Source organism: Silene latifolia, chromosome 10, assembly GCF_048544455.1.
Source record: "Silene latifolia isolate original U9 population chromosome 10, ASM4854445v1, whole genome shotgun sequence".
Classification (NCBI taxonomy): Eukaryota; Viridiplantae; Streptophyta; class Magnoliopsida; order Caryophyllales; family Caryophyllaceae; genus Silene; species Silene latifolia.
This window is the reverse complement of record NC_133535.1, coordinates 153,634,001-153,658,773: the sequence shown is the minus strand read 5'-3', so window position 1 is coordinate 153,658,773 and position 24,773 is coordinate 153,634,001. Positions and strand designations below refer to the sequence as shown.

The window sequence follows — 24,773 nt, the reverse complement described above, 5'->3', positions numbered from 1 at the left end:
AGCTTTAGACGGAAAATGACCATCTGAAACCTATTTTCGATATTAAAAAGTGGACCCTATTTACTTTAAAAGATACTCCGTAACTTTTTGTGACGTTGCGATGTAGCGTGGAATTTGCGGTATCTGAATCTCAAGGTCTTGAATTATCTTCCTATTTTTGAACAATAGGTCTTGGTATAGATGAGTGGGGCGAACAGACGGGTAAAGACCTCTAATAAAATGGGTAGGGGGGACAAGGTGGGGCACCCCCATGTGCTTCCCACTTTATGCCAAATGAGTATTTGGTGAGGGAAAATGGTATCCGTCTATACGTATAGATGGATAGTGTCCGTCTATAATGAGAATTTGTGATTTTTGAATGACTCGGAATCCAAGTTATTTTCTAAGTTTGGATAACTACATAACAACGACAATTACCAACTACTTCCTCCATTCAACTCCACTCTACCATATTACCATTTTCATCCATTCAACTCCACTCTACCACTTTCCAAAAAAAAGCATGAAAAATTACCCTTTTATCCTTATTACAATCTCTTATTTACATACTTTGCCACTACTTGGCCCACTAAAATCAACACTCATTTGTACTTTTATTATTTAATAAACCATCTTTCACACACCCATTTGTACATCTATTACTTGTTTAATTACCTCCTTAATATTTGTGCATTTTACAATATGGTAGAGTGGAGTTGAATGGAGGAAGTATATTATTAAATAAAGTGTTGACATTTGGTTGCAATCGCCCTACGCCCCTACCACTCTACCAAATTGTACACAAATTCTAATGTGATCTTTTCTCCTATTTAATTACTCGTATAACATCGATGGGTTGACCTTACATAATAGGTGAAATAGGATAAGATGGTCTTACATTGTAAGACGATTCATTTTTATAAAAAATAAGATTATTTATTTAACGGTAATAAATGAGTTGTCTTTCGATATAATGGGACCGTTTTAACAATGTGAAACCGTTTCAAACAAATGACCGGGGAGGGGGTAATAGTTTAGGGGAAAGATAACGAAACTACACTTTTTACTAATGTCACGGTAAGTTATACAATAACTTATAAGGATGACCCTGTCCTGGTCATTTGTTAATGCCACTACACTTAGTTATAAGCTCATTTTTTCCTTCAAAATGAAGATGATCTTTACACAGTTATAATTGAAGTTATATATTATAGATTATTCTATCTAGTTGTAAGAGGAAAAGATTGAAAACGACCCTGTCTATCAGTCAAACGCATTACTCAAAACTCAAATATTCACGGTCTTAATTATTTTACCAAGTTAATTTATAAAAGTACCTTAAAAATCAACAAAGAAAGGTTCCATTTTCAATGTTGGGGGGCAACCATATTTATTAACAAGAAATTTGGGGGCTGGTTATTGAGAGACCACTTTTTCACGTTACGTAGTTTTCATATTTTTTATTGATGATCGTGACTCGTGACTCAAAGCCGCTCTTTACTTTCATATACATATTTTCACACTACACTTAGTCTTGCTGAAGACGGGTCGGAGCAAGTGACGGGTAATACCACTCACAAAATGAATAGGGGGGACAAGGTGGGGGCACCCCCATGTGATTCCCTCTCTCCTCTATTTGGGTCATTTGTGAGAGGAAATGGTATCCGTCACTCCAAAGTGACGGATACGTGCCGTCTTCAATGAGATTTTGTGTTCACACTATGCGCATTCCTTTTATCTTTAATCGTGCTTTTAGGTTTTAACCTGTTTATTACATAGGGTATCTATTTTTATAGTAAAATGTAACTATTTAATGACAAAATATTATAACTAGTATTTGTCGTTTAGGTAATTTTTTTTGTCAAAAAGCGGTCATATTTGACTGTAAATGGGTCACATATGGTCGTCTGAGAAAGGAGATCTGCTGGTATTCAAAACTTAAATATCCACGGTCTTAATTATTTCACCAGAGTTGTTATTGCGTAAGAGGTCTCACAGTGTAAGACGGTCTCATCATATAAAAAAATAACCTATTTATTAGCAATAAATGAACAACTTTTTCATAAAAGAGAGCCATCTTACGTATACTCTAATTTGTGATTTTTCACCAAGTCAATTTACCAGAGTACCTTAAAAGAAACAACCTTAAAACGAAACACAAACAAATGTAGTTCAACGAGGGTCCCTTGTCTTTGGTATTCGCCTTCTGCAAACAGTTCGCTTGCAAATGGTGAAATGGAGAGGTCAACCGGTCAGCCTAAAAGTTCCCATTTTCAATGTTGGGGGGCTACCATTTTTATTACAATTACTCTCATTATAAACGGATATATCCGTCTAAAAATTTAAACGGATTTAATATATCACCACTTTCATAATAAAAGAACCCATACCATCTCACTTATTGTTTGTCTTATTATCAAAGTGGTGTCATATTTAACCTGTTTACAACCTTAAACGGATAATATCCGTCTAAAGTGAGATTTTGTGTTTTTAATAACACAAAAGAAACATGGGGTCTGGCTATTAAAGAGACACAAAAGAAACATGGGGTCTGGCTATTTTTTTTTGGTCTAAACCATCCGGTAATCCGAACCACATTGGGCCGACTAATCCGGATTTCGGGGTGTGTCCAAGGATTACGGTATTTAAATACCTCCCAATCGCAGTTGTGGGGGATCGATCCGTAGACCTCCCTACCAAGCGCAACCCCATGCTACCACTACGCCAACCAAGGATCGGTGGGTCTGGCTATTAAAGAGATCACATTCTACATCATTTTACGTAGTTTTCATGTCCTTTTATTGGTGGTCGTGACTCAAAGCGGCTCTATACTTTCACACATATTTTAATACTATGCGGGGTTCCTTTTATCTTTAACCGTGCTTCAAACCTGTTTATTACGTAGGGTACCCATTTTGTTTAAAGTTGTAAAATGATCTCACGGTAAATTTGTGAGACCATCTCTAGAGACAGATTATAAAATCTTAAATTTCTCGGCCTCATGATTTAGAGTTGATTTCATTAAGATGACAACACATTTTTATACAAACCTTTGAGAACCAAAACGAAATACAATTACACCCCCACAGTCAAATAGGATAAATTCTTAGTTCTTCGGCTTCTCGTCCTCGTCCTCATCCTTTGGTGTCCCTCTAATGACGGACGAAATAAGACTTGCAGAGTAACTAGTAATCTCCGACATTATTTCAAGGGACATTTAACGGTGTGTGCTTCCATGGCCGTGAACTTAAGTCGACAACTCCTAATTGTGGTTCATGATTACCATAATATTTTGTAAAACTCTTGTCACTTCCTCTGTATCAGATCAAGTTCTTTCACGCCGAGCTAACAATTCGTTCCGTCTCTCCGGAACCTTTAAACACAGTTATAACCCCTTCACCATTTCTAACATGTCTACCATACTTCGAAAGACACCCTTTTACGACACATAAAAACTCGTCTATACACTCTTCACCTACCAGGCTACCACCCATGTCGAAGGTGTGCTCACCTTGAGGCGTGGAAAGGTGTTGAACACTTCTAGGGCTAAATCAAAGGACATAATTTTTCTTTCTGACTCTTCGTGGATGGGTGGTACGCCACCCATCCAATATAGAGTCTCATTAACCAACACCCCTGATCGATACAAGTGTTCAGTTGTCATCAAACCAGAAAAATCATTAGAAGAATCATCGTCGATTCTTCTCCATTTATCTGACTTTATTGAAAAAACACGTACCTTAAAAGATTGACCCTTGACGTTTTTACATATCCGAACAATCTTGTAATCACCAACAGCAGAAACATACCCGAAACCCCAAGTGACCATCCACCCTCTAGTAGAAAAGTTGGACATCTCAAGGTCCAAATATTTGCGAAAGTCACGGGTTATTGGATTCCATAAAATGAACAAATAACTCGAAATCGATCCTAAACAAACCAACCCATTACAACTGCCAACCAAAACTAGAATCTCATTCCCTACATCAAAATCAACCTCAAAATTGACCAACTTCACATCAAATTGTTCATCATTTTCACAAGACAAAAAATAGAATTCATCATTAGATCGGATAAGCAAAGATAGTGTAGGTGAAGGGTGATGAAATTTGAAGTGGGTGTTACCAAATTTAGAAGAAGAAAGAGTAGAATACCACAGTTTCGAAACTAACTTGAATTGAATAACGGATTTGATAGGCAATCTTGTTAATATGTTTTGAGTTATTAGATCATCAAAGGGAAGCTCTCTATGTTGTACCACTTCTTCTTCATCATCCTTGATATGACTTCCCATCTTAGTTTTTTTTTCCTCTACCTCTTCACAATTTCTTCACTTTTTAGTTTTGCTAGTTATTATTCAGGGTTCATTATTACTTTATTTAAATTTGTCCGGGATTAAATTACTTGAAGAAATCATAATATAATAATTAAATACCTATAGAATAATATGTTCATTATAGTATTCTAAATTTCTAATCATTCATTTGCTGACATTTATGCCATAATATTATATTGCTGAGAACATATTAGGTAAGATATGGGAAAGTAGGTTAAAGGAGTTGTTTATCATGCTTCTTAATAAAATAAGAGATGTTAATTAGTCTCAAGCTTCTTAGACATGCTGTAGATTGTGTCAAAACTGCTGCTTTGTGACTAAATTATTTATTCTGCAGTACAATACAATTCCGTCAACCCATACTATACCGTCTCTCCTAAGATTTTGCGTTTACCTTAGAAAGGACACTAAGATGCATATTTCGCTCATTTAAATCAAATAAGCCAATCCAAATGATGACTAAAAGGTTATTAATATGAGCAAACTCACACTTTTATCTTGAGAAAGGGATGCATTTGAACATTATAAGATGCAATGACGCAAGTATACGAACTAATTGAACATCATATACAGGCAATCTTACGAACTGTAGTAGAAGACTGACTGCACCTAAATGACAGCAAACAGATACGGAGTAGTATTTCACACAATAAATCAATGTGCAACCTCTAGCAGCATGTTCCAAATCAGTAAGAAGAGTACATGAGAATATGACATATTAGTTCAGTGTTACCTTGATGACTACGGATCCTTCTGTGCTAGCTCTGAATCGTTCATGACGATGGAACACGTGCTGATCCTGATGGTCCCCGGAAATAAGGACAAGGGCCTGAACTAGAGCAAAACATTCCAAACAAACACAAATACATGTGCACTAATTTTGGTTAAAATGCCCTAAAACAGACCCGGTGCAAATAAATAACCAAGGTGGAGTCAAATTTAGAAAATTAGTTGTCAATACTATTCCGAAAAGTACAACAAAGCCACTTAAAATACTTCAAGCGATTCAGATTTTCGATACACCTTCTTAACTGCATCTTTCGATACGCAGCCACTTTAGTGAGCCATTTTGATTTATTCTATTATAATCCATAACCAAAGAGTAATGAGTCTTTGGCTTCATTGAAAATATGGAAAACTCCAAATCCTTCATAATGATGCAGAATATATAACGTCTTCTAACAGGACAAGGAGCTATGCAACAAGAACTGTATCTATGCATCCAACAGCTCCTGATAGGGAAAAGGCGAGACTAGGCTCGGAATATACCTTGCAATAGTAATTGGCTGATTGAACGTCAACAGCGTCACGTACAGCATAGGTTTTGTAACTGTGTCAACTAACCCCAGCGTTGCTCGATGATCCCTTGGCCATAGATGCATCCCTACATCATCATTGTCGGCAACTGATGCTGTCACAAAAAACTTGCCACTCCTCGTAAACCCAATCATTTCCGAGAAAACGTTTAATTTCAACTCCTTTGGTAAACCAATAGATTTCACTATTGTCGGAGATTCCAATATGTGGATTAAATTGACACTCCTATTTCCGCTACTAGAATTGCACTTGATCAAAGCCCCACCCATGACTCCTACGCAGACAAAGCATCCCACGTCGAACTCAATTATCTCAAACCTCTCAACCCCCAAATCAAAGCTAACCACCGAATTACCAGCATGCCAATATAATTTTTCGCTTATAAGCATTGCTTGTCCATTAAAAGACAGATATTCTTGACCAAAATTAATTTGTCTCCACTTATTTTCGCGGCAAGAGAAGACATGAACAATAGCAGTTATTGAACTTTCCCCAACCTCCAGCGTTATTCGAACAAATTTGTAGTCATCAATAGAGTATCCATACCCAAATCCGTGAGCTACGAAAAAACTAGGTCTAAGCTTTGAACACCCATCTGAGCTAAATTTGTGCAGCTTACGGGTAGCCGGGTTCCATAGAATGAAGTATTCAACATAAACCGGGGTTAAACAAATCAACCCATTGCAGGATCCCGTAAGTTGAACATTATAACTGGCCCCAAAGTCAAAGTCAAAGTCAAAGTCAAAGTCAAGGTACAGTTTAACCAAATTATCTTCAAAATTACCAGAAATTTGATAAACAACGTATTAACAGGAGCGGAAGGGTAAGCCAACGGGGATTTGATAAGGTGGGCCTTGGCGAAATCGGAGGAAGAAAGAGTAGAATACCATTGTTTGGAAACTGATTTAAATCGAAGAATGGATTTAACGGGTAATCTTGCAAGTATTTCTTCAATTATTAGATCATCAGAGAGATAGTTCTGTTGCAGAATCACTTGTTTCTTCATAGCATTAATTGGGTATTTGTCTCCCATTTACTTTTCTACAAATCTGATACATGTGAAGAATAAATGACAAAAATTAAAGGATGTAAATTAAGTTTTTCCCCAAAGTGAATGCAAAAGTATAAATCATGGAACCCTAAAAAAATGGTGCAAACCTGAAATCAGCAGCTGCAGCAGCAGCAGCAGCAGCAGCAGGACGAGGAGGAGGAGGTAAGTGGTTATATCACCATTTTCTATTAATTTGTGCTTTGTGTTATTTTTGGGTCTAACCATCTTTGGATTAACAAATTTATCGGTACTTAGGCTAGTTGGTCATTTGAAAGACTTATAAGACGTACTTGGTGGTGATTTGTAAAACTCTTTATTTTAGTGGAAGTAATATGTAAAACTCTTTGACCATTTTAATTTATGTGTTTAAATGTTACGAAATGTGATTGAACGTTAAGCAATTTGTTTGTTACTCTATTTGTTGAAATGAGCATTATACTGTATATCATTAACACAAAAGCCTCGAAATTCATACTTGACAGCACATCGTCTTAGAACATTACAAACTTGACAACATCGTCTTAAAACATTACTACTTCATCTTCATGCTACCTAAATGAATGCCTTAATTATTAATGGTACTAATACACAAGCAAAAGCATCCCAATAAAAGTGCATAACATAGAATTACCACCCAATTAAATTGTTCTACGCTTCTACGGAAATTATCTTGTTCAACCAACTCTTGTATGTTCCTGAGTTTCAACACTTCATTTTCGCCTACAACTTTTTGAAACCGATCAATGATAAAGGACCTACTAGTAACGGCACTCATAAAACCATTTTCCATCTTCGCCTTCGCATCTATGAGTTGTTCAATTGCATCCTTTTGCCATTCTGTTTCATCTTCTTCAGTCCAACCAAGTCGGCTACTGCTATTCTTGTAAATTACAAATATTTTCAGATACTAATCCTACAAATGAAAAAAATTTAAAAATCCGGAACGAAAAACTGACTATTTCACGAAAATCTGGGACGGAATTATGTACAAACACTGATCAACACACCCTAAAGTAGCTAATTTGTTGTTTGTGGAGGGTATGTTAGTGTAAACTTAATGAAGGTAGTTTTGGTATTTTATGTAAATCGTCACTTAACAAGTCGGGAAATAAGAGAAACAATGTTCGGGGTAAAAATACGGGGGTAATTGGGGAATATACGTTAAAGTTTGGAGGTTATTTGTAAAAACGCAAATACGGGTGGTAATTTGTAAAAAAATCGCAAATACGAGATTGTTATTTGTAATTTATCCATAAATAAATAAATAAGGCACCAGTTACCATATCCTAGAAATTAAGTGTATAATAGGGTATAGATTAAAAAACAAAACCATAGTGATCGCTAAACCCAAAAATGCAAAAGGAAGTAAAAGTTAGAAGTTCGAATCCTCACTCTCGGGCGGCCTTGTAATATGAGCATTAGATAAAATAAGACTTGCAGAAATGCACAATAACTAACAATCTCACATTTGGACTCTCCTACTCAACAGATTTTTTTACGTTTTATTAAACTATTTCTCATAAGAGAACACTAACGTAAAGAACGTGTTGAGTTAGAGCGGAGTGAGTAGTATGACAGTATAAACCAAAACCATGGTATAGCTAAACATACAAAAAGTAAAAGTTAGATATTGGAATCCTCACCCTTGTGCGTCACGGGCGACTCTGTTTTTCTTTTTGATGTAAAACAGGGTGTCCACCATCGACAACAGTGTATAATCCCCTTGTCGCGAGTGCTCTCTGGAAGAGGTAAACGGCTGGCCGAAGAGTTTGCTCCATTCCAATGGACAAGGATCGTACCCCTGACCTCATGGTTAAGGGATGAAGTGATCTCGGGCGATTCTGTAACATGAGACCTAATTGAAATAAGACTTGCACAATAACTAACAATCTCAAATTTGGGCCCTCTATCAAGGTTCATCAACGACGTATAATTCCAAGGCTGCGAAGTTATATCGAAAACTCCTAAACGTACAGCATAATCATCATAATATTGTGCAAAGATCTTATCACCTCCAACGGAGCCAACTAAGTTTTCGTAATGCATCCAACTAGCCAAAACGTTAGAAAGAACAATTTCTTCTTTCACTCCGGGACTTTTCAACACCGTTATGACATCCTTGCCACTTGTGAGACGTCTACCGTACTTGGATAAACGTCCATTTACAACACATAGTAACTTATCAAAACATTCATCGTTATCTGAACCATATAGCAAAGACGGTGTGTTCACCTCAAGGTGAGGAAATGTGTCAAGTGTGTCAGATGCTAAATCGAAGGAAATAATTTTCCTTAGTAACCCATCGAGCATGTGTGGCATGCCGCCCATCCAATACAAAGTCTCATTAACCAATACCCCTGGTTTGCGTAAGCGCTCTGCTACTCTCAAACCAAAGAAATTATCAGAAGTATTGTTGTCGTCGATTCTTTGCATTTTATCAAACCTTGTCGAGTAAACGTGAACCCTTATCGAATCCTTACACACTTTTTTGCATAGCCTGACAATCTTATAGTCATCAACAGCACAAACATACCCAAATCCCCAAGTGACCATACACCCTTCGGTAGTGAAGTTGGAGATTTCCGAGTCCAAGTATTTGTCAAATTCGCCGGTTATTGGATTCCATATAATGAACAAAAAACAGAAGTTGATCCTAAACCAACCAGCCCATTACAACTGCCGACCAAGACCATATTCTCATCACCTACATCAAAGTCAACCTCCCCGTTGACTAAGTCAATTTTGCCATTTTCGTAAGACAAAATCTGGAATTTGTTGCCATTTCGAATGATCAAGGATTCTATGGATAAAGGGTTGGGAAATTGTAATTGGGCAAACGCGAAACGAGAAGAAGAGAGAGTAGAATACCAGAGTTTGGAAACGGACTTGAACCGAAGAATGGATTTGATAGGCAATCTTGTTAATATCATCTCAGATATTAAACCATGTGGCAGCTCTCTTTGATCTGTTTGATGTATTGGATCTTCATCATCCTTGCTTTGACTTTCCATCTCTCTGATAAAAATTTCCCAAATGATATTCCTTCACTTCTTTTTGTTAGTTTATACTTTATTCTTTATTCTTGGCATTACTTTAAAGTTTATATATACTCCCTCCTATTCTATATATTCTTCCCTATTTCCTAAAACGGATTATTCAGGTTTTCTTCCTCTTTCTTATTTTGGAAACTTTTACTCTTATTTTATTCATTTCTCTCTCCTATCACCAAACCCCACCCAACTCTTTTACTCATATTTTATTACTTTCCTTAATGTTTTGGCCCCACCATTTCTTATTTAACTCATAATTATTCATCCCTCTCTCCAACTACCAAACCCCACCCAACTTTTTACTCTTATTTTATTCTTCTCCTTAATTCACGTGCCCACAAACAAGGGAAGAATACATAGAATTGGAGGGAGTATAATATTGTAGAAGATGATAACCTTATAATATAGGACAATAAGCTTTGACTTTTGACAAGGTCATCAGTGGCGGAGCGAGAGAACTACAGTAAGTATTGTAGTCCTCTCTAATGCGTAGTGCGTAATCCTGACACCGCCACTGAAGGTCACGTATCTAACGCAATATGTTGGCCATGGGTAAAAACTTGACTTTGCATCGGTAAATTACATACTGTGTAAATTAGAATAACCTAAGATATTTTCTTTTTAAGACTCAGTTCAAGCTCTTTCGTTTTCATGTTATTCATAGTCTAATGCTCATACTCGTAAAAAGTCTTTAAAACAATATAGAGGACCCACTATCTACCCACATTTTACTATTCATCATGGATAATTTGCCTCTAAGATCAACTGATCAAGTACATTTTGAACAAACCATTGTTATTCCCTTAAATAGGGTTGGAGCTTTGTTAATTGGCTTTTGACAAGTCATATTAGTATTTTCAGGTTGAGTTGGTTTATTTCATCATCTATACAGACTTCTGCTAGCCATAATTGGAATTTTTTTTTTTCTTAGATGGCGCTTTAAATGAAAATATTTACAAAAATGGCGCTTTAAATGAAAATAGAATGGTTACGTGGACCCATTCCGTGTAAATAGTTTGGAATGAGCTCCATTTTTTAAAATATTTTTATTTATAATGCCATTTATTAAAGAACAATGAGAGAACATACCTCAAACTCTCGGAAGATCCGACCAAACAGCGTGTCATGCAGATATAAGCTCATAGTTTAGCTCCCTGTCAATTTTCAAAGGACATGTAATGTCACAAAGATTGCTCTGCAGCATTAAAATTGTTTTCACTGATCCATAACATTAAAAAAAAAAAAAAAAAAAAAACACATTTATTTTCAAGGGACATGTAATGTCACAACCAAAATGATCCAAAGTTGAGGGCGTCCATATCTCACAGACCCTTTAGCAACAGGAATCAGAATAACAAATCCAGCAATAAATCAACAAGCAAGGATACCAGTAGCAAGTATAGCTATCCACAATTATAATAATGTACAACTTAAATGCAGACTAATAAGAAACCATAAAATCTAAAAACATTTCATCGTGAAAAGACAGTTTCACGAAATCTTTTCAAAATATTATCACATATAGTATTTGATCCATTTTAAATCATACATTACTGATATAACAAGCATGCCAGAAACAACAAACCGGTTGAAAGCAAAAATATATTGTCAAGCAGATCAATATAAAGAAAAACAACCGTTTCATATGAAATGCATGATGCTAAATGCGACATTCAAGATGTTGACTGAAAAGGACTGAGCTATAATCGCAGAACTAGTTGTTGCATTAACAAATCAAATGTAGAAACTTGAGTACTTTAAGAGCATATGCCAAAAATCCTTGCTCATAGATTCCATACAGCATAAACAAGATTCTCATTACACGTTTTCTGTTCACAAAAGCTTACATGAGACAATCTACATGTGAAACCAAGTCGTTAACCTCGTAATTTAAGGAAATTACATACGGATCACATGTGAGACCGTCTCACACAAGATTTATTGCTTTCTATTAAGTGTTTTTTTCTGCTTGTTACAGGGGAGGGGATGGATAATTGAAACTGAGTGGAGTATACAAATGCTTACAGGTTTACAACATGCTCTAGGAAGTGATTGATGCATCTATCCCATATCACACAACTATCACGAATTTACTTATATCATAGCTGTAACTTCTGCTTTACCATTTCATTGTAGTCATTCTGTTCCACTAGAACATTCAAAGTAAGGGAGAAACAGCACTCCGAACGAAACCCACTGTCTCAATATCACCCAAATCTTTCACCAACGGACTTATATTTTACCGGGCTTTGATTAGGGTCAGCTAGCAAAATACTTCCATTATTTGTCTGCAATAAAACCTTCCCACCCTCAATCCATCCACAAAAACTACGCAAACCCGGAATAATATCAAATTTGAACAACTTCACCCAAGACTCCCATGCCCCATACTCTTTCAACATCCAAATTTCCACAACCCCGTTCACATCCACATTCCAAGCACCTAAACAACCATTAATGTCACACAACTTGAAACCCAAAAACTAGACAATTTGCAGTCATGATCCGCTTGTCCTTCTCCTTGACTCCTCAAGCCGATTGATGAAAAGCAATAACAAACAATGTGAGATCGTGCTTCAAACATAGTTCACTACAACCTTTATCAGCTCGGTCGTCCAAAGTTATAGGAACAGTACATTACATATTAGTTCAATGTCAATTGATGCATTCGGATTCATGTGCCATGGCCCATGTGTGCTAGCTCCAGATCCAACAAAATGACGAAACATTTAGTGATCATGATGAGTCCCGCCAGCCAAGGACAAAGGCCTAAACTAGAGCAAAAAATTCCATGGAACACAAATTCATTTTTTGTTGGTCCGGAGATAAAAAATAGCTAAACAGCCTTACTAGAGACCTAGTGCAAGTAAATGAAGATGGAACCAAATGTAAGGAAATATTCTTAAGGATACAACACTGTCTGACTGTTACATAGAGTTGTACAAGCAATTTATAAAAAGCATACAATTGATTGCATCTATGCCTCCAATGGCTCAACCATGGGAAAAGGCGAAACTAGGCTTGGGAAATATCTTGCAATATTAAACAACGTATCAAACCTCAAAAGTGTTGTGTATTGCACCGGTTTTGTACCCGTGTCAACTAACCCTAGTGTTCTGCTCCCGGAACTCCCATCATCCCTTAATGGCCCCGTCACAAAAAACTTGTCAGCCTTTGTGAACCCGACCATTTCAGAGAACCTGTCTAACCTCAACCGCCTTGGTAGACATATAGATTTTAGTATTGAAGCAGGTTCCAATATATGCATTATCTTGTCACCTCTATAGTTGCACTTGCTCAAACACCCTCCCATGACTCCTAAGACTTCCGTTTCAACCCAATTGATCTTACTTATGTCAAACCTCTCATTCCACAAATAGGATTATACATCCAGTTGTACCATAAGCATGGTACAACCAAGTATAAGAATCCGAGCTTATGTGTATTCTTTCTGAGCTAATTTAAAGTTCATGTTTTTAATGTCTAGATGGATGAACTCAATACTTTCTAATAAAGCTCATATTCTTTAATATAAAGCTCGGATACCTTGACACAAAGCTCAGATTCTACACGGTACAACATATACAACTGGTTGTATAGTCCATGAATTGCTCTCATTCCCTAAATCAAAGCTAATAACTAAATCACCAGCTTGGCTACTATTAGCAGCCCAATATATTTTTTCATTACAAGCAGTGGGTGTCTATAAATTACGAGAGGATCATGACCAAATTCAAAGCTAATAACTAAAAAAGGTAATTTTCATTACGATAATGGACAAGCAGGGTGTTAACAGGAGCAGAAGGGCGAGAAAAGGGGGATTTCTTAAGGTGGGCATTCGCAAAATTGGAAGAAGAAAGAGTAGAATACCATTGTTTCGAAACTGATTTAAATCGAAGAACGGATTTAATGGGCAATCTAGTAAGTATTTCTTCAATTATAAGATCATCAGAGAGGTAACTTTGTTGCGGAATCACATGCTTCTTCCTAATCTTTGTCATTGACGAACTAAGATATAATTACAATGATTACGAAACACAAAATTGAAAATTTCCCCCAAATCAATCAATGTATGAATAAAGCATGGAACCCTAAAATCAATCAATAGGATGCAAACCTGGAATTAGCAGAAGGCTCCCATTTGAATGTGGGCCGAGTGTTTCAATTAGAGTGACGGAGTGAAGAGAAGCACTTCAGCGGATTATGTGATTGAGTGATAGGCTCTGTTTGGTAAAACTAACTGAAAAGTTAGGTGAAACCAAAAAAAAATTTAAAAGCGAAAAGTTAATCAAACCTCGAAAAAGGAATCGATAAGGTAGGAAATTGGAAATTAGTGAATCGATAAGGAAAGTGATTATATAAAAAAAGTGTTTGGCAAACTAACTGAAAAGTTAACTGATTTTGATAAAATGACGTAAAAGGATGTGATAATTATTTAATAGTATAAATTTAAGGGGTAAAAACGGAAAATCAAAACAAATCAGGTACCTGAAATCACAAATGCTACTCTAGGTAGCATTTCATTTCAGGTAACTTATTTGGTTAAATAAACTACTTACCAAACGCTTACAAAAAAATAAGGTACCTGAAATTTTGGTCAAATAAGCTACTTTGACCAAATCAGGTACCTGAAATGTCTTGCCAAACGGAGCCATAGACCCACGAAATGGGCTCAAACGGTTCGGGTTTTAGATTGGGTTAAATTTGATCGGTATAGTTGCTTTTGGGGTAAATGTAGAGCTGATCAAGTGCGGGCCGACCCGTTTGGCCCAGTCCGTTCGGCCCGCTAAAATAGCGGGCTTTGACAAGAAAAATCAAAAATTAAACAGATAACAGACAAGAAAACTAGGCCCGCTAGAATAAATGGACGGGCTTGGACTAATCAAAATTGCCCATGGGCGACCCGCTAGGCCCGCTATTAATAGTAACCTCATAAAAACCCTCAATCCTTGAACGTTTTCTGCTCATTTCATTTGCAATTTGTACACTCTAAGCCAATTAGGCAAGCGCAAATGAATACTTATACCTTACGTATAAGTGGGACTGTGGGAGATTGTCAGTATTTACACTTGTCGTAGAAAGATTCTCCAAGAATGGACATGCTAACGAGATTGTTGTATAAATATACTATCTTTCAAGTATTTACACGGGAGTGTATGTAACCGCTAACAGTGTTGCACAAATACCGAGGAAAAATGAACTTTTGATGTTTGTAGTATAACATTGTCAAACTTGTGTTTTTTCCAAAATCTAGTAAACTTATCGTTTGAAAATTAGTATATTTTTTTAAGGGTAAGTTTTTAAAGACAATTGTTAAGATTTAGGGGATGTAGCGATAACAAACTCGTGTTTTAATAGAAAAACTAATTTTTTTATTTTATTTTAGTCAGGCCCGCTGGCCGACCCGCACTCTTGCAGTGGGCGGGTACGGACAATGAAAAATGGCCCGCTGAGCGGGCTCGGGCTATAAAATACAGCCCGTCGGACACTTTTTTAGCAGCTAGGCCCGACCCATGTCCAGTCCAAGCCCGCTTTTGATTAGCTCTAGGTAAATGCTTCTTTTTAAAACACAATGTTCTTATTTTTTTGGTAACGAGGTCCCTCGCAGCTACTGCCATAGTTGCGCTTTGGGGTAAATTCGCGAGTATACGTGATAGTCTACAAACCACATATATCAGGTAAGTCACCCGAAAGTAACAGACCGAAAGCTTGAAGGTATAGGATCAGGCCATAAATAATCCACAATATTGCTCTTGGGATTTTAAAGCACAATGTGTGTAATATTGTTGTAAATAGAAAGTCTTGTTTAAGACTGATCAAATAGTACTACATGTTGGTAATAAAAACAAAAAAAAATTGGCATTTCCTAAACAACAAGTGGGGCGATTTGGTATGTATTTGACCCGTTTTAAGCTTAAAACGGATTAAATGAGAATTTGTGATGTGTAAAAATGAATGATAACTGTATAAAATACGCGTAATTCAAACAAAATATTCACTCACAATAATGTTACAGTGTAAAACAAAACCATGATACAGCAAAACAAACAATAAGAAGTTACAACATAGTTGAAATTAGAAAACAGGTCTAGTACCAAACACAAAAGAAAACAAAAGGTTAGATGTTCGAATCCTCATCCTTGAGCATCCTTATAAGTTATAAAACGGATATATTAGGTGGAATAAGACTCGTACAATAATTAACAATCTCACTTTTCCCGCTTCTTTCAAGGTCCATCAATGGTGTGATATTCAAAGGCTGCTGCGTTAGATCAATAACCCCTAAACATGCCATATATTGTGTAAAGATCTTGTCACTTCGGGTGAATCCGATTAAATTTCCGCCATGATGCATAGACTTAGCTAAATCCTTAGGAACAATCATTTGTTCAATCACCTCTGAACTCTTCATAATAGTTAAAATATTCATAAAAGTTATAATATCACCACCTCTAATAAGAGTACCATACATAGATAAGCATCCATTTACGACAAATAACAACTTATCGACATACTCGTCATCACTGGTGGTAACATATGACAATGATGGGCTCGTCTCGAGGTAAGGAAACGCTTCCAGCTTCTCAGACGCTAAATTGAAGGAAAAATTTGTCCCTGGCATCCTCCAATATAATGCCTCGTTAACAAACACCCCTGATATACATATGAACACTGGATTCCTCAAATGAGACGTATCATCATAAGCATCGTTTTTAATTATTCTCCATGTATCTAATCTAATCGAGCAGACGTGAACTGTTAAAGAATCATTGTCCATATTCTTACATACCCGAACAATTTTGTAGTCATCAACATATCCAAATCCCCAGTAGACCAAACATCGGCTGGTAAACGAGTTAGAGATTTCAAAGTCCCAGTATTTGTGAAATTTGCGGGTTATTGGATTCCAGATAATGGACAAGCGACCAGAAGATGATCCTAAACAAACCAACCCATTACAAGTGCCCACCAAATCCATTTTCTCATCACCTACATCAAAGTCAACCTCCACGTTGACCAAGTCAATTTCACCATTTTCATAAGACATAATCTGGAATCTTTTGCCATTTCGAATGAGCAAAGATTCTGTGGGTGAAGGGTTGGGGAACTTGAGGTGGGCAAAAGCGAAACGAGAAGAAGAGAGAGTAGAATACCAGAGTTTGGAAACGGACCTGAACCGAAGAATGGATTTGATAGGCAATCTTGTTAATATCATCTCACTTATCAAATCATGTGGCAGCTCTCTTTGCTCAGTTTGCTGTATTAGATCTTTCTCATCCTTGCTTTGACTTTCCATCTCTTGTTTTTTACTCTCTACGACGGCTGGCATTCCTTTACTGGTATTTGTTGCCAGTATACTTTGAACATTTCATAGTATTGTTTTTTTTTTTTGAGAAATAATAAGATAATACTAACAAGCTCATTTGTGACAAGGTCATGTATATAATGGACTTCATAGTTCATACAGTGTCAAGGAGCAACGGAACGATAGGTTAATTATACACAATGCACCGTCTGTGTGGCTATGACGACTCCTAAATGGGAAAAAGGCGAGGCTAGGCTGGGAACATATGTTACAAAATTAATCGGCTCATTGAACAACTTCAAAAGCGTTGTGTATTGAATAGGTAACATACCTGTGTCAACCAACCACGGCATTCTACACCAAAGCTGCCTCCCTGCCACAAAAAACCTGTCTAATGACTAATCTCATCTCTGTTGGTTAAGCAGTAGATTTCTCCATCATAGATTGTGGTAAATTCCCGAATGTGCATTACTCACATGATCCCCATATCTGTGCTATCTGTGTTGGACTTGCTCAAACACCCTCCTACGACTTCTAAGTTGACGAAGAGCACCAAGTTGAACTTAATTATGTTAACTTCTCTAGCCCCAAATCTAGCAAACGTGTGCCCAAGATAACGTTTCAGTAATAAACATCAATACATGATGATCAAAATCAATTTGCCGAAAGCAGTGTCAAAATTTGAATATATTTAGTCATCAATACAAAAGAGGCCGCATACCCAAATCCACGCGCTACAACAGGGTAATTTAAGGCAGAAAGAAACTTGTGATTACATTTTCGGATTATAAATACTCTTAAAAGACCTCTGAAGCAATATGCAATAATCTTAAGAATTACACTGAGCAAGCATAAGTTATTGACGAATGATGAGGAAACAAACCTCGGAAATTGTCCTTCATAAGGACTAATAGGAAACCATAAAATTATAAAAGCAAATCATCAGAGAATGGTATTGCACATGAATTTGTTTAACCGAAAGTTACGGTTTTAACCGAATGTTCTGGTAAATATTAATATTCCAGGGTCATGTGTCATGGAAATAAAAGCAGTTCCAATTACAGCACCATGCTGAATGTCATTCACCACAGAGCAAACAGGGCAGCAAAACGGAACGAAATTACACGATCTAATGGTCTTACCGTCTTAGTATCAGCTCCAATATTGCATCAACAAAACTGAAAAATAACAAATTTGTGCTACAAACTAACTTACCTAAACCATTCATAAACCAAATAATATGGAGTAATTGACCAGTAAAGGTCACATAACATTTCAAACAAAGTTCACGGGATGGACTTAATTTAACAAGGATTGAAGGCTCGCTGCTCACCTGAAAGGCTGAAAGTCTGGTAGCAAATTAGTCTAACTAACATAGCTTTCGCTTAATGTTTTTGGTTACAGACAGCAAACAGAGGGCAAATGACACAACTCACTTGAGCCTAATGTTTCTCCGACTCATCTTACTCACTCACATACATACACTGATTGTTACTTCTAAACGAGTCTAACTAACATAGCTTTCGCCTAATCATCATACTGCAAATATCCTATAAACTGGTGAAATCAAATTGAGAAGGTAGATCACTAAGCGACACATCAGCCTGTTGTTCTAAAGATACAAGAAAAGTATATTACGGAGTACATATTAGTTCAGTGTTTAATTAATGTCTGGATCCATCTACACTAACATTCCTAACAAACCCATCACCAAACACACATCATGTAGAAGCATCTGACAATAAGAGCTACAACACAGACAGCTAGAATACTACAAGCAATGTAGTTTTTCATAAGTCTTCAGCTTACAATGTCTTCAGACAGTTCAAGGAGCAAAGGAACAATATAGTTATTCGGACAGTCTGGACCGTCAGCAAGAGCAAGACAGCTATTTGGAATCGACTCTTTAAACATCAAAAGACTACAACATTGAATAGTTTCCAAGTCCAAGTATTTGCGAAATTCACGGGTTATTGGATTCCATATAATGGACAAACGACCAGAAGATGATCCTAAACAAACCAAACCATTACAAGTGCCCACCAAATCCATATTCTCGTCACCTACATCAAAGTCAACCTCCACGTTGACCAAGTCAATTTCACCATTTTTGTAAGACATAATCTGGAATCTTTTGCCATTTCGAATGAGCAAAGATTCTGTGAGTGAAGGGTTGGGGAACTTGAGGTGGGCAAAAGCGAAAAGAGAAGAAGAGAGAGTAGAATACCAGAGTTTGGAAACGGATCTGAACCGAAGAATAGATTTGATAGGCAATCTTGTTAATATCATCTCACTTATCAAATCATGTGGCAGCTCTCTTTGCTTAGTTTGCTGTATTAGATCTTTCTCATCCTTGCTTTGACTTTCCATCTCTTGTTTTTTACTCTCTACGACGGCTGGCATTCCTTTACTGGTATTTGTTGCCAGTATACTTTGAACATTTCATAGTATTGTTTTTTTTTTTGAGAAATAATAAGATAATGCTACTAACAAGCTCATTTGTGACAAGGTCATGTATACAATGACTTCATAGTTCATACAGTGTCAAGGAGCAAAGGAACGATAGGTTAAACATACACAATGCACCGTCTGTCTGTGTGCCTATGACGACTCCTAAATGGGAAAAGGGCGAGGCTAGGCTGGGAACATATGTTACAAAATTAATCGGCTCATTGAACAACTTGAAAAGCGTTGTGTATTGAATAGGTACCATACCTGTGTCAACCAACCACGGCATTCTACACCAAAGCTGCCTCCCTGCCACAAAAAACCTGTCTAATGACTAATCTCATCTCTGTTGGTTAAGCAGTAGATTTCTCCATCATAGATTGTGGTAAATTCCCGAATGTGCATTACTCACATGATCCCCATATCTGTGCTATCCGTGTTGGACTTGCTCAAACACCCTCCTACGACTTCTAAGTTGACGAAGAGCACCAAGTTGAACTTAATTATGTTGAACTTCTCTAGCCCCAAATCTAGCAAACGTGTGCCCGAGATAACGTTTCAGTAATAAGCACAATTTGTCCATAAGGAACGACACATCAATACATCATGATCAAAATCAATTTGCCGAAAGCAGTGTCAAAATTTGAATATATTTAGTCATCAATACAAAAGAGGCCGCATACCCAAATCCACGCGCTACAACAGGGTAATTTAATGCATCAAAACACTTTAAATGTGGTATCTACATTGAGTGTTGACAGAGCATAACTGCATAAGCAACACATTCCAAACAAACACAAGTACACCCAATTTAGAGTTTATACTGCACGCAATTTAGAGTTTAACAAGCCAAAGAGCACGGGAACAACATAGTGCATCTATGCCCTCGACAGCTCCCCAAAGAGAAAAGATGAAACTAGGCTTGGAACATAATTTGCAAAAGCAAACTTAGCCTTTTGTAGACTTATTTTTTTGAAACTAATTTTTTTGGTTGAATGTAGAGTGATCTTGAATCGGATAGTTATAAAGTCCAACAAATTTTAAGTCGATTAGAGGTCAAGTCATGTCAGGTCCGTTTGGTTTTTTAGGTTCTTCTCGGGTTATTGGGCCAGGTTCTTCGGGTTGGGTTAATTGAGTTAAGCCTGTTATAGGTGGTATACACATATAAGGCAGAAAGAAACTTGTGATTACATTTTCGGATTATAAATACTCTTAAAAGACCTCTGAAGCAATATGCAATAATCTTAAGAATTACACTGAGCAAGCATAAGTGTTATTGACGAATGATGAGGAAACAAACCTCGGAAATTGTCTTTCATATGGACTAATAGGAAACCATAAAATTATAAAAGCAAATCATCAGAGAATGGTATTGCACATGAATTTGTTTAACCGAAAGTTCTGGTAAATACTAATATTCCAGGGTCATGTGTCATGGAAATAAAAGCAGTTCCAATTACAGCACCATGCTGAATGTCATTCACCACAGAGCAAACAGGGCAGCAAAACGGAACAAAATTACACGATCTAATGGTCTTACCGTCTTAGTATCAGCTCCAATATTGCATCAACAAAACTGAAAAATAACAAATTTGTGCTACAAACTAACTTACCTAAACCATTCATAAACCAAATAATATGGAGTAATTGACCAGTAAAGGTCACATAACATTTCAAACAAAGTTCACGGGATGGACTTAATTTAACGAGGATTGAAGGCTCACCTGAAAATTTAGAAAGTCAAGGTGCAAATATCCACCATGGAGTTCATCGCCGTCGTTGGGGCATTTGCCTCGATGACTGGCAGCCATGTAAGAGTAAACCCGAAAGTCTGATAGAACAGTTGATGACTTGATGCAGTATAAGACACGATAAGTAAAGTGGTCTTATGGGAAATGAACAAAATAAATAAAATACCCTCTCCATTTACATTCGGTGTTGACAGACATGACAGTAGATCATACATAAGCAACACATTCCAAACAAACACACATTCACAATCAAGGCGCGAAGGGTTAATCGACATTACTAGAGACCTGGTGCAAGTACAAGCATAAGATGGGATCTAAGAAATACAACAAAGACACAGTCAGTTAGAATACTACACACAATTTAGATTTAAGAAAAGCATACAATGTCGTCAGACAAGCCAATAAGCATAGGGACAACGTAGTGCATCTATGGCCTCGAGAGCTCCTCAATGGGAAAAGGTGAAACTAGGCTTGGAACATACTCCCTCTGTCCCGGTCATTTGTTGTCCTTTTCCATATTGGGGTGTCTCACTCATTTGTTATCCTTTCTATTTTAAGAATGAACTTGATGAGCAATTTGATCATTCACACTCAATTTGTTCCACTTGTCATTTATTAATTGGCTCATTCCTCTTTCCTTGGTCTTTGTGCCAAAACCAAAGGACAACAATTGACCGGGACGGAGGGAGTATCTTGCAATATTAATCATCTCATCAAACCTGAAAAGCGTTGTGTATTGCATAGGTTTAGTAGCTGTGTCGACTATCCCCAGGCTTCTACACTCTGAATCCCATGTCCCATCATTTAATGGCCCTGTGACAAAAAACTTGGCGGTCCTAGTAAACCCGATCATTTGAGAGGCCATGCCTATTCTCAAACCCTCTGGTACACCAATGGATTTCACTATTACCCCAGGAGACTCAGACTCAGACTCAAATATGTGCATCAACATTTCACCTGTATTCGCGTAACTAGAATTGCACGTGCTCAAACACCCACCCATGACTCCTAAGCATTCCATGGAATCCAAGTTAACTCTATCAAACCTCTCAACACCCAAATCAAAGCTAATCATACTAACACCAACTTGATGACAAAGGGCAGGCCAATGTAATACTATTTCATTTATAAGCACTGGTGGATTATCAGAAATGAAGGCAGTATAATCAAAATCAAGGCTTCTCCAATTATTTTCCCTTAAAGAGAAGATATGAACAATATTATGACACTTTCCAAATCTCAAACCCGTCATCGAAAGTTGAACATATTTATAGTCATCAACAGAGGATGCATACCCAAAACCACTAACAAAAGGAGAAATCTTAATAAACCAGTGTGTCTCATACTTGTGCATTTTACGAGTAGCCGGGTTCCATAAAATGAAGTATTCACCATTAAGCGAGGTTAAGCAAATCAACCCATTGCAACACCCTGTAAGATTAAGCTCACCTTTCTGGCCCCAAAACTCTGAAAGGTCAAGTTTTACCAAATTATCTTCAAAATTACCGCAAATTTGATCATCATTATAAGAGAAAAGGTAACAATTGGAATCAGACTGGACAAACAAAGTGTTAATAGGAGCAGAAGGGTGAGAAAAGGGGGATTTCATAAGGTAGTCATTGACAAAATTGTGAGAAGAAAGAGTAGAATACCATTGTTTAGAAACTGATTTAAATCGAAGAATGGATTTGATGGGCAATCTTGTAAGAATCTCTTCAATTATGAAATCATCAAAGTGGTAGCTTTGTTGCTCAATAACTTGTTCCATCTCAGAAATTAGGTCTTGGTCGCCCATTTTCTGCAGTAAATTGTGAGGCGGAGGCACTGAAGCAGTGATTTGAGTTAAACGCCAGGCTTTTAAGAGGTTAAGTTTACCCCTACGTTTTCTCGAACAATAGGTCGTGCTTAAAACCATCTCAAGTTAAGACCTCTCACAACTTAGTGAACTCACAACCTTCATTTTATTTTTACCTTATTTAAATTAGGATCCTCAAAAAAAATGGAGGTTGTATTATAGTATAAGACGGTTTTACATCGTAAGAACGTCCAGTTTTGTAAAGAAGTTGTTCATTTTTTATTTATAAATAGAGTTTCTTTTTACATAATGGGACCGTCCCACAGTATGAGACCGTCTTATGCAATAAGTACTCTTATTTTTTTAGGAAATGAGGACGATTCAAACTCGTAGTGAAGTAGTGATTGACACCCGGCTTTTGAGAGGTCTAGTACTCTAGTCTACTCCATGTTTGTCCAAATTTTATATAAGGAGTAGTAATACGGAGAAAAATGATGGTATAGATGTACTATCTCACATTTAATGACTTTTTGAGTTTTTCTGTATTTTTTTTTAGTTTTATAAAGTTTATAAATTACATTTTAGTTTTATGATGTTAAAAATCAAATTTTTCTGAGCTTATACGTAATTTTTTCGAGTTATAATGTAACTTTATGAAATTAATGTTTAAATAAATGAACTCAAAAACTTTATAATAAAACTCAAAAAATTTAAATTAAAACTCAAAAAATTTAAATTAAAACTCAAAAACTTTATCTTAATGCTCAAAAACTACACCATCTGATGTACTACATCAGATGTATAATCCACTTACTAACAATACCATTTGATGTACTACATAAAATGCATAATCCACATACTGTACTCTATAATTCCATGTGGTATAGTGCTGCGTTTTTTTTTTCATTTTTGTAAGTTTTTAAAAAAAATATTTGACTGACTATAAGTCTATAACTCACGATCACCAGTTTTCCGAAAGTGACAATCAATTTGGAAAAAAAAAGTTGAATTCAAAACTCGTCACAAAGAGGTATGGACGTATTTACATACAAGATAAATGATGAAAGATGAAACGGAATTCAATTGTGCTAGCTCCGAATCCTTCAAGATGATGAAGCACTTGCTGATCATGATGAGTCCCCAAACCATGGACAAAAGCTTGAACACAAATTCATGTACACTACCGTTTGATAATCACATTTCCTGTAATCGTGGCGATAAATATCAAATAGTATCACATCTATGCCTAAGCTTTACACAAACTCTTGTGCAAGACCGCATTACGCCGTTACACAAGTTTTATTTAACCGGTTTTTTCAAAATAAAACCAGTTAAACAAAAATAGTTATAGTTTTCATGGTTGTGTATCTGTTTTACACAATAATAGCTTAAAACGGCCTTATAAGAGACTAACTAAAGAGTCTAAGACAACTCCTTAACGGGTTAAAGGGGATAAATAAAGGTTAACCGTAGCACAATGAACTCTGTACATGCCATAGACAACTACTCAACGGGAAATAGACGAAACCATGCTAGGAACATATCTTGCAATATTAACCGACTCTTCAAACCACATAAGCACCAAGCCACCAAGTACTCCAACTATTTTCAAATTCAAACAGCCAAGTGCTATAGACTAACACAACCAAGACCGGAAATAAACTTGCTTCCATAAACCAAATTGGTCAATAGAGGTCACATAACATTTCAAGACAAAGTTTCAACTTTATAGAAAGAGTA

General features: G+C 36.6%; 4 protein-coding genes across 9 annotated transcripts in view; all 4 read right to left on the bottom strand.

The window, feature by feature from the left end:
* Nucleotides 1-3,454: 3,454 nt before the first annotated feature.
* LOC141608607 (F-box/kelch-repeat protein At3g23880-like) lies at nt 3,455-4,273 on the bottom strand. Its single transcript, XM_074427948.1, has one exon. It carries the CDS (start codon nt 4,271-4,273, stop codon nt 3,455-3,457), a length of 819 nt encoding a protein of 272 aa, XP_074284049.1.
* A 970-nt stretch (nt 4,274-5,243) lies between these two features.
* Nucleotides 5,244-23,689, bottom strand: LOC141606438 (F-box/kelch-repeat protein At3g23880-like). 6 transcript variants are annotated; one of them, XM_074425560.1, is made up of 7 exons: nt 21,212-23,687; nt 11,759-12,502; nt 10,823-10,887; nt 9,552-9,698; nt 8,327-9,448; nt 6,791-7,596; nt 5,244-6,681 (listed from the first exon to the last, which is right to left on the bottom strand). In XM_074425560.1, the coding sequence occupies exon 1, from the start codon at nt 23,151-23,153 to the stop codon at nt 21,792-21,794; it is 1,362 nt and encodes a 453-aa protein (XP_074281661.1). In that variant the 5' UTR covers nt 23,154-23,687; the 3' UTR covers nt 5,244-6,681; nt 6,791-7,596; nt 8,327-9,448; nt 9,552-9,698; nt 10,823-10,887; nt 11,759-12,502; nt 21,212-21,791. The 6 variants fall into 6 exon arrangements, with proteins under 6 accessions (XP_074281661.1, XP_074281666.1, XP_074281663.1 ...); XM_074425565.1 differs by lacking the exons at nt 5,244-6,681; nt 6,791-7,596; nt 8,327-9,448; ... (1 more) ...; nt 10,823-10,887; nt 11,759-12,502 and adding an exon at nt 15,738-20,017 and having other exon boundaries at nt 21,212-22,705; nt 22,891-23,689; XM_074425562.1 differs by lacking the exons at nt 5,244-6,681; nt 6,791-7,596; nt 8,327-9,448; ... (1 more) ...; nt 10,823-10,887; nt 11,759-12,502 and adding exons at nt 16,147-17,070; nt 17,371-20,017.
* The window catches only part of LOC141606436 (F-box/kelch-repeat protein At3g06240-like), a 116,057-nt gene continuing 102,178 nt past the window's right edge, over nt 10,895-24,773 (bottom strand). Inside the window, exon 2 of the transcript XR_012526721.1 lies at nt 10,895-10,928. The gene's annotated coding sequence lies outside the window, so the exon portion shown is untranslated. The remainder of the gene's footprint in view (nt 10,929-24,773) is intronic.
* On the bottom strand, nt 18,840-19,442 carry LOC141608606 (F-box/kelch-repeat protein At2g43270-like). Its single transcript, XM_074427947.1, has one exon. The coding sequence runs from the start codon at nt 19,440-19,442 to the stop codon at nt 18,840-18,842; it is 603 nt and encodes a 200-aa protein (XP_074284048.1).

What these genes read in the sequence shown, in the direction of transcription:
- LOC141608607 (XM_074427948.1), bottom strand. Translation starts at nt 4,273, where the DNA reads ATGGGAAGTCATATCAAGGATGATGAAGAAGAAGTGGTACAACATAGA.
- LOC141608606 (XM_074427947.1), bottom strand. Translation starts at nt 19,442, where the DNA reads ATGCCAGCCGTCGTAGAGAGTAAAAAACAAGAGATGGAAAGTCAAAGC.
- LOC141606438 (XM_074425560.1), bottom strand. Translation starts at nt 23,153, where the DNA reads ATGGTTTTAAGCACGACCTATTGTTCGAGAAAACGTAGGGGTAAACTT.